Source organism: Natator depressus, chromosome 5 (assembly GCF_965152275.1).
Source record: "Natator depressus isolate rNatDep1 chromosome 5, rNatDep2.hap1, whole genome shotgun sequence".
Lineage (NCBI taxonomy): Eukaryota > Metazoa > Chordata > Testudines > Cheloniidae > Natator > Natator depressus.
The window spans coordinates 74,536,034-74,549,651 of NC_134238.1; the positions used below are offsets into that span (position 1 = coordinate 74,536,034).

At 40.7% G+C, this 13,618-nt stretch overlaps 1 protein-coding gene across 3 annotated transcripts in view; it reads left to right on the top strand.

Annotated features, from left to right (window-relative positions):
- Window positions 1-13,618, top strand: part of HSD17B4 (hydroxysteroid 17-beta dehydrogenase 4) — a 125,329-nt gene that overhangs the window by 81,616 nt on the left and 30,095 nt on the right. For all 3 annotated transcript variants that reach the window (XM_074953014.1, XM_074953016.1, XM_074953015.1), the window contains 3 exons: window positions 7,160-7,266; window positions 9,294-9,380; window positions 13,242-13,331. In XM_074953014.1, coding sequence (XP_074809115.1) covers window positions 7,160-7,266; window positions 9,294-9,380; window positions 13,242-13,331 — 284 coding nt within the window. The remainder of the gene's footprint in view (window positions 1-7,159; window positions 7,267-9,293; window positions 9,381-13,241; window positions 13,332-13,618) is intronic.

The window sequence follows — 13,618 nt, forward strand, 5'->3', positions numbered from 1 at the left end:
ATTTAAGTTACCTCTGAGTCTCCCTGTTCATCTTGCTATAGCTGTGTCTCACTTTTAGACAATAAGCGTCTCAGGGGGCAGGGACTTTTTTTATTGTGTTTTGTACAGCACTGCACTGATTGTTGGTAGTTTACCTTTATTGGTTTATTATTTGTTTATTAAATTTCACTACAGTCCATGAGGAGATTGTATTGATCCACTTAATTGTGGGGTTTGTGTTGCTCAGCAGCTGATGATAATGCAGGTTGGATATTTAAATAGAATCCTACAGTTCCACTCAGAGTGGCCTTGGGGAGAGACTGTTTTCTCTGTGAGTAACTGCCTATGTTAACATGTTGAGGGCCCAATATTAAGAAAACATCCTTACAAAAGAAGAGAAATCACAGATACCCCTTTGCTGCCACAAACTCAGAGTTGCACATAGTGCAAGTAGTCTTTTGAAAAGCCAAATTAACATGGTAGCTGAGAATATCTGTTCATTTGACAGAACCTAAAGAACGGCCACATTGCATTTGAGACAAGGATTTGGTCAGTTCCTTACCCATGTGTGTAAATTAAATAGAAATGTATGGAACAAATGCCTGAACAGATTTTCAACAAGTGTTCTCTTAAATTTTACAGTGAATTTGCTTTGGACAAGCGCACATCCTTTTTGTTTTAGCTTTCCATGAGCACTTTAAATGATCAAGTTTTTCTTTCACAAATGCATACAGAAAGCAAATGTTAAGCTTATGTGCTTAGGCATTTGAGGATAATGAATTTGAAACTCACAAATATTGTCACAGAAGGGGTATTTTTATATAATATTTATGCACGTGTGTGGTCCCCATAACGGTACCATCTGAGCAACTCCCAAGTATTCAAAAATCGAAATAATACTGATCTCTCGTGCTTCCTCACTTTTATTCTAGTCTGTAGGAGAAATAGCTTGATTGGTTTGTTGGTTACTGAGTGCTTGTTAGTATTGGTGTGTTTGTGAAGAAAGCAATGAAGGGAAGCAAAACTGAAGAAATGAAAGTGGTTTCTGTCTTGCATAAATGAGTTTCACAGTTTAAGTTCAGCTCTTGTGAAAGTTCTGTATCCTGCACCCATGAACTGCCTCATATTGAATGACTGATTCACTGTTCCAGTACAACATTGCTGGCATGGGAGGTTATGATTATGTATTGCAGGACCAAGACCTCAAATTGGACACTTGAGTGGGGAGTCAGTTTAGAGAGAGAAACATCAAGGTTCACACTAACCTATATCACTAAGCAAACAGGCTTCTGCATTTTGTACCAGCTGGAATGTTTTCAGGACATGGAACTTCATTCCTCCCTCTGTTTGCCACACTGGCTCCCACTCCCAGTGACCTTGCAAGTATGAGTTGTGATAATCAAGCCTAAAGGTCAAAATCATTGTCTAATAGGGTAGGTTTCAGAGTAGCAGCCATGTTAGTCTGTATCTGCAAAAAGAACAGGAGTACTTGTGGCACCTTAGAGACTAACAAATTTATTTGAGCATAAGCTTTCGTGGGCTACGGCTCTCTTCATCAGATGCATAGAATGGAACATATAGTAAGAAGATTTTATATATATATATATATATATATATATATATATATATATATATATATATAAAATATAGTATAGGAACATATAGTAAGAAGATATATTTACTTCCACCTTTTCATGTTCTCTCTCTGTGTGTGTATATACAGACACACACACATACAGAGAACATGAAAAGGTAGAAGTAGCCATACCAACTGTAAGAGGCTAATTAATTAAGATGAGCTATTAGCAGCAGCAGAAAAAAAACTTTTGTAGTGATAATCCCATTTAGACAGTTGACAAGAAGGTGTGAAATAGATTCAATATGTGTAATGATCCAGCCACTCCCCATCTCTATTCAAACCAAAGTTAATGGTATCTAGTTTGCATATTAATTCAAGCTCAGCAGTTTCTCATTGGACTCTGTTTCTGAAGCTTTTTTGTTGCATAATTGCCACCTTTAAGTCTGTTACTGAGTGACCAGAGAGGTTGAAGTGTTCTCCTTCCGGTTTTTGAATGTTATGATTCCTGATGTTAGATTTGTGTCCATTTATTCTTTTGCGTAGAGACTGTCCAGTTTGGCCAATGTACATGGTAGAGGGGCACTGCTGACACATGGTGGCATATATCACATTGGTAGATGTGCAGGTGAACAAGGCCCTGATGATGTGGCTAATGTGATTAGGTCCTATGATGGTGTCACTTGAATAAATATGTGGACAGAGTTGGCATCAGGCTTTGTTGCAAGGATAGGTTCCTGGGTTAGTGTTTTTGGTGTGTGGTTGCTGGAGAGTATTTGCTTCAGGTTGGGGGGCTGTCTGTAAGCGAGGACTGGTCTGTCTCTCAAGATCTGTGAGAGTGAGGGATCATTTTTCAGGATAGGTTGTAAATCTTTGATGATGCGCTGGAGAGGTTTTAGTTGGGGGCTGAAGGTGGCAGCTAGTGGTGGTCTGTTATTTTCTTTGTCGGGCCTGTCCTGCAGTAGGTGACTTCTGGGTACTCTTCTGGCTCTGTCAATCTGTTTTTTGACTTCAGCAGGTAGGCATTGTAGTTTTAAGAATGCTAGATAGAGGTCTTGTAGGTGTTTATCTCTGTCTGAGGGATTGGAGCAAATGCGGTTGTATCGTAGAGCTTGGCTTTGTCTACATTGTCTTTCACCTGTAGACAATGGATCATGTGGTATGTCCTGGATGGAAGCTGGAGGCATGTAGGTAAGTATAGCGGTCAGTAGGTTTCCGGTATAGGGTGGTGTTTATGTGACCATCGCTTATTAGCACAGAAGTGTCCAGGAAATGGACTGCTTGTGTGGATTGGTCTAGGCTGAGGTTGATGGTGGGATGGAAATTGTTGAAATCATGGCGGAATTCCTCAAGGGCTTCTTTTCCATGGTTCCAGATGACGATGTCGTCAATGTAGCGCAAGTAGAGTAGGGGCGTTAGGGGACGAGAGCTTAGGAAGCGTTGTTAAAGTTGTTCTAAGTCAGCCATAAAAGTGTTGGCATACTGTGGGGCCATGCAGGTACCCATAGAAGTGTCGCTGATTTGAAGGTATATATTGTCCCCAAATGTGAAATAATTGTGGGTGAGGACAAAATCACAAAGGTCAGCCACCAGGTTTGCTGTGACAGTATCGGGGATACTGTTCCTGGTAGCTTGTCGTCCATCTTTGTGTGGAATGTTGGTTTAGAGGGCTTTTACATCCATAGTGGCCAGGATGGTGTTTTCTGGGATAGGATAGGCTGCTTCTTCTGACCATGTAGGTCTGGCTCCTAGGCCAATGGGAGCTGCGGGGAGCGGTGCCTGCGGGCAAGAGCAGTGTGCACAGAGTCTCCTGCCCCCAGCCCCACCTACTAGCACTGGACCTGCTGCCCGCTTCTGGCACATGTGCAATGCGGTGTCAGGACAGGCAGGCTTAGTTGCCCCCCTGCTGCGCTGCTGCCTGGGAGCTGCGTGAGGTAATCCCGTGCACCAAGCTCGAGCCCTAGCCCTCAGCCCCCCCAAACCTGGAGCCCCTTCTGCACCCCCAACCCCCCCAGCCCAGAGCCTTCTCACACACCCCGCACCCAACCCTGTGCCCCAGCCCAGAGCCCTCTCCCAAACCCTGAACCCCACATTCCCGGCCCTGTTTCCTGGGGTTTTTTCAGCCCAAAGCTCTTGGTAACTTTTACTTTGTGCGAGGTGGCATCAGGAAATAAATCAAGGGAGACACGGCCGTCCAACCAATAGACAGCTGGCACAAACAGGACAACACAAGAGTGCTTTCACTTAAAGCTAAACTTTACTTTAGTCTCAAGCACTTACACACGTCCACAACAGGTTAGTAAAACACCTCCAACCCTCAATAATTACCGAAGCTCAATGTGGCCTTCGAGTGGCATCATGACAGGCTTCCACTGGCCAAGTTTCCATCTGCCAGTGGGGACCGCAATATGCATCCAGAGGGAGCGTCCCTGAAGAGCCCCTTCTGAGAAGTCCAGTTACCTGAAACTTTTCCCCCTTATTTATACATGAGTAACATAATTACATATCCCTTAAAGAAAACTTGCTAAGCAAGGAGTTTTTAAAGATCAAGCAAGAGATTTTCTTATGTCATCGATTTACCAGTTATGTTTTTTTCAGTCTGTCCATGCCCTGGAGCCCTGACAAACATTCCTGGGGGGGCACATATAGACAGCCTTCCTGTTTTTCTAAAATACATAGATCAGCAATTTCAACATTCTTAGCAGAAAGGACGCGGAGTCAAGCTGCCCTGTCTGTGGCGCCCAAAACCCCCTCCCCTCCTGCCTTGGTTATGCTGAGGCCGCTGCATGACCAATTTACAACCTGCTGACTTAGCTACTTTTAGCAATAAGCCAGAGTGGTTCAGTACGGCCTGCTAACTTGACTACTATTAGCAATAAACAATAGTGGTTTTAGGCACTTTACTGGTTTGCTAAAATCTCCCCTTACAGCCCCACCCCAAGCCCTCATCCCCTCCTGCAGTCCCCTCCTGCACTCTGAATCCCTCGGCTCCAGCCTGGAGCCCCTGCCTGCACCCCAAACCCCTCATCCCCGGCCCCACCGCAGAGACTGCACCCCCAGTCCAGAGCCCTCACCCCTTCCCACACCCCAACTCCCTGTCTCAACCTGCAGCCCTCTCCCACTTGATGAATCCCTCAGCCCCACCCCTCCCAGCCTGGAGCCCCCTCCTACACCTCAAACCCCTCATCCCCCATCCCAGAGCCCATACCCCTTTCCGCATCCCAAACCCCTGCCTCAGCCCAGTGAAAGTGAGTGAGGGTGGGCTAGAGCAAGCCACTGAGGGAGGGGGAATGTAGTGAGTGGGGAGGCGTGGCCTCGGGTGAGGCTAGGGTGTTCGGTTTTATGTGATTAGAAAGTTGACAACCCTAGCGCGTATGGCCGCTAGTTTCTGTTCCAAAAAAGGTTGTCAGTGTTTTTTTAATGTAGATAAAAGACCGTATTTTTCCCTAGCCTTGTTCTCAAAATGGCTGAACTGTTTTGGCAGAAATTTTCCTAAAAAATTCATTTTGAGGCAGACATTCAGCATAGAGAATTTCAGCCCAAACTGTTAAAGTTGGTAAAGCTGTAAGCACCTGAAAACAGCCTCTTATAATGGGAAGTGCTAGGCAACCTCAATAGGAAGCATAACTAGCCCCACCTATAATCTCCATTCATATTTAAATATATGTATATAATCATAGAAGCTATATATTCGTTACGAAAAATAGTCTATATTTGAATGTCTCCTCGCTTCCATAGATTGTAGCTCTTCAGGACAGGAATCGTGTCTACTTCTGTGTCTTCCATAGCATCTACCATAATAGGCCGCAGTTCTGATTGGAACTTGTGTTACTGTAATATAAATAATAAATTATAACAAAGGCTATTTCAGTGGGATGCTCTCCAACTCTCTATTTAATGTGAACTAATATTAATAAATAATAAATATTAACAACAAGTGGAAGGTGTGAAAGCCAAAATAGGGAACTATATATAAATTTAATTTAACCTGTTGAGTTAGAGTTGTATTCAAGTTGCCAGGGCCCCATGAAATTCATCCTGGGGTACATAGGGAATTAGCTGATGCAATCTTGGAATTGTTAGCAATTCAAGAACTCATGGAGGATGAGTGAGGTCCCAGAGGACTGGAGAAGGGCAAATGTAATACATATCTATGAAAAGGGGAACTAAGAGGACCCAGGAAATTATAGAGCAGTCAGCCTAACTTCAATACCTGGAAAAATACTGGAACAAATTATTAAACTATAAATTGGTAAGCACCAAGGGGATAACATGGTTATAAGGAAAAGCCAGCATGGATTTGTCAAGAACAAATCATGGCAAACCAACCTAATTTATTACTTTGACAGAGTTACTTGCCTAGTGGAGAGTGGGGAAGCAGTAGATGTGATAAGTCTTGATTTTTAATAAGGCTTTTGACACAGTCCTACAGGACATTCTCATAAGCAAACTAGGGAAATACTGTCTAGATTAAATTACTATAAAGTGGGTGCACAACTGCTCGAGAGATCTTACTCAAAGAGTAGTTATCAATGGTTCACGTTGAACTCAGAGGGTATATCAATTGGTGTTCCACAGGGCTCAGTCCTGGGTCTGGTACTATTCAATATTTTCATTAATGACTTGGATAATGGAGTGCACAGTTTTGCTTATAAAACCTATGGATGACCCGAAGCTGGGAGGCGTCGCAAGCACTTTGGAGGACAGGATTAGAATTCAAAACAGCCTTGACAAATTGAAGAATCTGAAATTAACATGTTGAAATTGAGTAAAGACAAATGCAAAGTATTTCCATTAGGAAGGACCAATCAAATGCACTACTGCAAAATGGGGAATAAGTGGCTAGGTAGTAGTACTGCTGAAAAGCATCTGGGGGTTATAGTGGATTACAAATTGAATACGAGTCAACAATGTGATGCAGTTGCGAAAAAGGCTAATACCATTCTGGGGTGCATTAACGGGAGCATTGAATGTAAGACCAGGGAAGTAATTGTCGTGCTCTTCATGGCACTGTTGAGGCCTCAGCTGGAGCACTCTGTCCAGTTCTGGATGCCACACTTTAGGAAAGATGTGAACAAATTGGAGAGAGTCCAGAGGAGAGCAACAAAAATGGTGACAGGTTTAGAAAACCTGACTTATGAGGAAGGGTTTTAAAAACTGGGTATGTTTAGTCTTGAGAAAAGAAGACCGATAACCAGTCTTCCAGTGTGTTAAGGGCTGTGATAAAGAGGTCTGTGATCATGTCCACTGAAGTATGACAAGAATTAATGGTTTTAATATGCAGCCAGGGAGATTTAGGTTAGATATTAGGAAAACCTTTCTAGCTATAAGGGTAGTTAAGCTCTAGAAAAGGCTTCCAAGTGAGGTTGTGGAATCCCCATCATTGGAGGTTGTTAAAAACAGGTTGGACAAGGCTGGTCTAGGTTTACTTGATCCTGCCTCAGCATAGAGGACTGGACTTGATGACACTTTGAAGCCCCTTCCAGCCCTACATTTCTATAATTTGAGTATAAAGATGCATATAAAAATATAGGCCCTTAAAAAAGGAGAGCAAAACGTGTACATTAAAACAAAAAATTGTTCTTTTTTTTTTTTTTTAAACAGGATTTCAGAAACCCATACTGCATGGACTGTGTTCATTTGGTTTTGCTGCCAGGCATGTTTTGAAGCACTTTGCAAATAATGATGTGACCAGATTCAAGGCAATTAAGGTCTGTTCTTGGCAGTTAATTTCTCTTCCTTGATTATTCAGCTATTAAGGAGTAGTTCCTGTTCATTACATTTCCTAAGGTGGAAACGGACTTTAGATTTGTCCGTGCAAACTTATATTAAATCAGTCTGCCACAAAGACAGAGTACTCACTTTGCTTTTACTTAATACTCTATGTAATTTCATGGCTGTAGCTAGTATGTTTCTATAAATATTGCTAGTAAGGCTGTCGATTAATAGCAGTTAACTCACGCAATTAACTCAAAAAATTAATTGTGATTAAACAAATTAATCGCAGTTTAATCGCACTGTTAAACAATAGAATACCAATTGAAATTTATTAAATATTTTGGATGTTTTTCTACCTTTTCAAATATTTTGATTTCAGTTACAACACAGAATACAAGTGCTCACTTTATATTATTTTTATTACAAATATTTGCACTGTAAAAATGACAAACAAAAGAAATACTATTTTTCAGTTCACCTCATACAAGTACCGTAGTGCAATCTCTTTATTGTGAAAGTGCAACTTACAAATGTAGATTTGTTTTGTTACATAACTGCACTCAAAAAACAAAACAATGTAAAACTTTAGAGCCTACAAGTCCACTCAGTCCTACGTCTTGTTCAGCCAATCGCTAAGAGAAACTAGTTTGTTTACATTTATGGGAGATAATGCTGCCCACTTCTTATTTACAATGTCACCTGAAAGTGAGAACAGAAAGAAGAGAACATGGCACTTCTGTAGCCAGCGTTGCAAGGTATTTACATGCCGGATATGCTAAGCATTCGTATGTCCCTTCATGCTTTGGCCACCATTCCAGAGTACATGCTTCCATGCTGATGACGCTTGTTAAAAAAATAATGCGTTAATTAAACTTGTGACTGAACTCCTTGGGGGAGAACTGTATGTCTCCTGCTCTGTGTTTTACCCGTTTTCTGCCATATATTTCATATTATTGTAGTCTTGGATGATGACCCAGCATGTCGTTTGTTTTAAGAACACTTTCACTGCAGATTTGACAAAACTCAAAGAAGGTACCAATTTGAGGTTTGTAAAGATAGCTACAGCACTCAACCCAAGGTTTCAGAATCTGAAGTGCCTTCCAAAATCTGAGAGAGACGGGGTGTAAAGCATGCTTTCAGAAGTCTTAAAAAAGCAACACTCCGATGTGGAAACTACAGAACTAGAACCACCAAAAAAAAAATCAACCTTCTGCTGGTGGCATCTGACTCAGACGATGAAAATGAACATGTGTTGGTCTGCACTGCTTTGGATCATTATCAAGCAGAACCCATCGTCAGCATGATGCATGTCCTCTGGAATGATGGTTGAGGAATGAAGGGACATATGAATCTTTAGTGCATCTGGCACTTGCAATGCCGGCTGCAACAGTGCCATGTGAATGCCTGTTCTCACTTTCAGGTGACATTGTAAACAAGAAGTGGGCAGCATTATCTGCTGTAAATGTAAACAAATTTGTTTGAGCGATTGGCTGAACAAGAAGTAGGACTGAGTGGACTTGTATGCTCTAAAGTTTTACATGGTTTTATTTTTTAATGCAGTTATTTTTTGTACATAGTTCTACATTTGTAAGTTTAACTTTCACAATAAAGAGATTGCACTACAGTACTTAAGCGAATTGAAAAATACTATCTTTTATTTTTATAGTGCAAGTATTTATAATACAAAATATATATAAAGTGAGCACTGTACACTTTGTGTTCTGTGTTGTAATTGAAATCGATATATTTGAAAATGTGTAAAATATCCAAAAATATTTATATCAATGGTATTCTGTTATTGTTTAACAGCGCGATTAATCGCGATTAATTTTTTTAATCGTTTGACAGCCCTAATTGTTAGATAATCTGCTTTGACAATTACATGTTTTCTGAACAGTTTTTTCTATTTCAATTGATTTTATGCTCTAGATTGCATATTTGGTTACATGCAAATCAGTACTACTGCTGAATGTTTTTATTTAGAAATAAATAAGGCAATCTGAACCCTTTCTTTTTGCAGGTCCGTTTTGTAAAACCAGTCTTTCCAGGACAAACTCTTCAAACAGAGATGTGGAAGGAGGGAAACAGAATTCACATTCAAACCAAGGTCAGAACAGCGAGACTCAGGCTATGGGCTTTAGCAAAGGATGTTAAAAGTATTTTTTTTTTTTCCTGTGGGGGGAACAAAATGGTTCTTCAATCATAGCTCTGAAGAAAAGAAGTCTTTATCACTTCACCTCATTTCTCCATCTAATAAGTTTTCTACTGTCATTGGTATTGCATACGCAGTTGCTAGAAATAACATTGTCTATAAGAACTCCCTTAATTTAAGGATTTTTATAGCATTAAGATTCCAAATTAAGTGCATTGTACTGTTTTTGTAAATATAGCTTTTGAGGTTTATATATATATTTAATGATGGAAAAATGTGAAAACTGCAAGTGGTTATCTTCAATGTCTCTATCTTAGGCCTTGTCAACACACAAATTTGTACCTGTTTAGCTGAACCGGTGCAAACCTGTAGGTAGACGCTATCTTGTTATGGTTTAGCTTAAACCTGTACCGAAGGTCTTTTCTATACAGAAAAGCTGCACCAATTTAACTTAAACTAATTTAAACTAAGCCTTAATAAACCTGGTTTAAACCAAAATAAGAGTATCCCCAGAATCTTGTGTACTGGTTTAACTAAATCAGTTTAAAATTATGCCGTAAGTTAAACTGGTACCTCTATGTGCATAGACAAGCCCCTAGACATGATTTGAATAATTTTTGGTTTGTAGTTTTTCCTTGGCTGATTTAATCAACACAATAAATGAAACTGCCTATTTCTTGGGTATTCTTGTCACTTACATCTTCAAGCTTTTTATCTCTTTTCCCAAACCTGTTGTGTCTGAGTCAGTTCCCTTCTCCCTCCTCTCCATCTCATCTTATCAGGCAGTGTAGATTTGCTTTTCTTTCTCTACCCCTTGAACATCTTGCAAGGGGAAGCAGTGCTGTAATATTAAGCTACTTTATCAAATCAAATATGTGTTTATTGTGCATGTCTGTTGAGGGTTTCTTGTAATTTCTCTGTAATTTAATATATTATTTTAAAAAGGCTAAGCTGTTAAGTATAGTGCACGTAGGTTTTTTGGTGCTTAGGCTGGGAGTCTTTGGATGCCTTAATAAAATACTATAATGTTCATGATGACTAGAGTGTGCTCACCACTGTGCACATATTAGGGAAAAAGACCCTACCAACTTTTTCAAGGATCTTATGTTCTGACCAGCAGATGGGCTTATCTCAAAGAGATACAAAACTCCTGGGGAAGAGAAAAGGAACCATGCATACATTTTGTTCACACACATGTAAATTGCTGGATTAAAGTTCATAGGCTTTCAGGAACAAGCAGCAGTTGGCATCCCAGACTTGCATTACCTCACCTTTAATTATTTTCAAAAGTTTCAACAAAGAATACTTATACATTAGTCCTAAACTTCAGCAAAGCACCAATGCAAATAGTAATGTATTCTAAAACATTGTGTATAGGCCATCCTGTTATAGGTTTTACGAACCATCAGTAAGGATACAGTTTAGTCACGGAGGTCACAGAAGTCACTGATTCTGTAACTTTACCATACCTCCGTGTCGTCTTCTGCTTCACCTGGGACCGTGCCCCTCTGTCCCCCCCACCCCCTTCCCCTGGTATGGCTGGAGCTGGGGCTATGCTCCCCTGCCCCACACCTGGGGCTGGAGCCAGGACTGTGTGGGCCCCCCTCTCCCCACGGCTTCTACCATGGCTGCGTCAGTGCACCCTTGGCTGGAGCCATAGCCAGGGCCGTGCATCTCTGCCCCACAACTTCCCAGGACCACAGCTGGGACCATGCACCCCTGTCCCGCAGTTTCAGCCGTAGCTGTGAACACCCCCCTGTGACTATAGCTGGGGCTCTGCACCCTTGGCTGTGGCTGGGATTGGAGCTGGGACTGTGTGCCCCTGCCCAGCAGTTGCGGCCAGCTCCGGAGCTAGTGCTGTGTACCCCAACACTCACTCTCCCCAGCCCTGCTCGTGGCTACGGCAACTGGAGCTGGGGCTGGGTCCCCCCACCCCCACAGTGGTGGGGTGACTCCAGCTGTCATTCCTCCACCTCCCACCCAGTCCTGCCCCCCCCGCCCCAGTTATTTTTAGTAAAGTCACAGATAGGTCATGAGCTCCTGTGAATTTCTGTGCGCTGTCTGTGATTTTTACTAAAAATAACTGTGACAAAATCTTAACCTTAATGGTCATTTACTTAATATTGGATTTATTAAGTCAGCTGTGTGAAAAGGTTCCAGGTCAGGATTTGTGATTACTAGGCCAATTGGAATACATGAGGCCTCTGTCTAAACATTTGTGATCTCTGCTTAGTTTCCCCTATCTATTTTATTTTGTAGCAAGAGGTAGCTTAGGTACCTGATAGTATAAATTACACATAGTCCCTGTCCCAAAGAGCTTATGCTTTCCCATAGAATGCCTTGAAGGAAACAACAAAAGAAGGGGGAAGAATGGAGTCTTGTAGTCAGATTCTGCAGTTATTCAACAACAACAGGCTTGTGCACAACATATTTGCACAAATACTATTTAAATGAATCTGTAGCTTCTCTTTAAAGAGGCAATGTCAAGTTGAAATCCAATCCTTAGAAAAAAGGAGTTCTGTCATTTTTTTATCACTTCACAACAACGAATCTATTTTCCTATCTCTCAAAATATTTTAATTCTTCCCTGTTGCTGCCTTAAAGACCCACTAAAGGAGGGGGACAGTGAAACTGACTACACACAAAATGCTGTCAAAAGCATATATGCATAAAGTAAATAAATGGAAAAATAGAGCAAGATCTTTTCTCTTTGAACTATTTCAGGGCTTGTTTACACAAACATTTGGTTCACGGTAAGCTGGGGTGTGAATCTAGCCTGCCCTTGTGGACCCTGCTGATGTGTATTAACAATTTGTTAATGCGCTTTGATTGAGTCTTCTTTGAAACAGGACTAAATCAAAGTGCATCAGGGAAGTGGTAATGTGCATCAGTGGTGTCCATAGAGACAGCTAGTCCATAGTAGGCTAGTGCAGGGTAGATTCATGTCCCAGCTTGCTGTGAACTGATTATTTATGTAAACAAGTAACCTTAGCAGTCGTTTGAACAACCGAAGTACATTTTCAAATAGAAGCATGATTTTTAAGTTGATGGTGTCTTTTTAGGCCAAGGAGAAATATCTTTCCATATCCAAAAAAGTAAAGCTTAAAAATTCCTTAGAAGAGAAATAGAATTAAATCGCTTTAGCCATGCTTGTTAGATACTGTAGTAGCATGCTCTTAGTGCTCATTTGAACAAATAGTCTATTTGTAGGTAGCATGTCCTAGCATTGAGGCTACATACTTGAAATAATTTGAACTGACAGTTGAAGATGTAGTGCTCTCTAGTGGATAGAGCACTGGACCGGCACTCAAAAGAACTATCTAGGTTCCATTCCCAGCTCTGCCACTGGCCTGTTCAGTGAACCTAGGGAAATCACATCACCTCTGTGCCTCAGTTTGTAAAACAGAGATAATACTATCCTTTTTAAAGCACTCTGAGATCTACTGAAGAAAAGCGCTATATAAGAGCTATTTTATTTGTGTCCTACTATTATGGCCTTATCCAGAAAATCTGTGGTGGTAGTTTTAATAGAAAAACATCATAATAATAATATTTGGGCTTTCTTTATGCATCAAAACAAATATAATTGTTCTTTTTTAGGACTGTTTGTAAAAGCAATACTTTCTAATTTACTTCAAACATGATTTTCCTTTGTTTTTCTCTTTGCTGGAGCTTTTTAAGTTTTGTTTTCTAATCTGTGATGCAAGACATGAGGAAGATTGCTTGGTCGCTTTAAAATGTAGCTGTTTTGGTCATTATAACTCTTCTTTCTTTACTTGGCATGATCCACTCAGAATATGAATTTTCTTTTAACAGGTCAAAGAAACTGGAGAAGTTGCCATTGCAGGAGCATATGTAGATCTGACATCAACCCTTGATAAACCTTCAGCTAAAGACCCCATTAAGGTAGGGGAAAAAGACACTTAGATGGATCAACTTGTGGAGAAGCATACTTCTGTTTTACTTTTGAAAGAATGTACAAAATACTAGAATTTTGTAGCAGTCTCACAAGTGATATGAGATGAGTAAACTAATACAGTAATACACAGGTAAGAGTTATTTAAACTTCTAGGTTCATTGATCTATTTGAGAAAATGTCCTGTATGGGTGTTCCAGTTTTGAAGTGCTTGGAAGCAATCTTAGCTATTCGGTTGTGAATCACCACGTCTTATACAAAAGAAGCTACTAAGAAC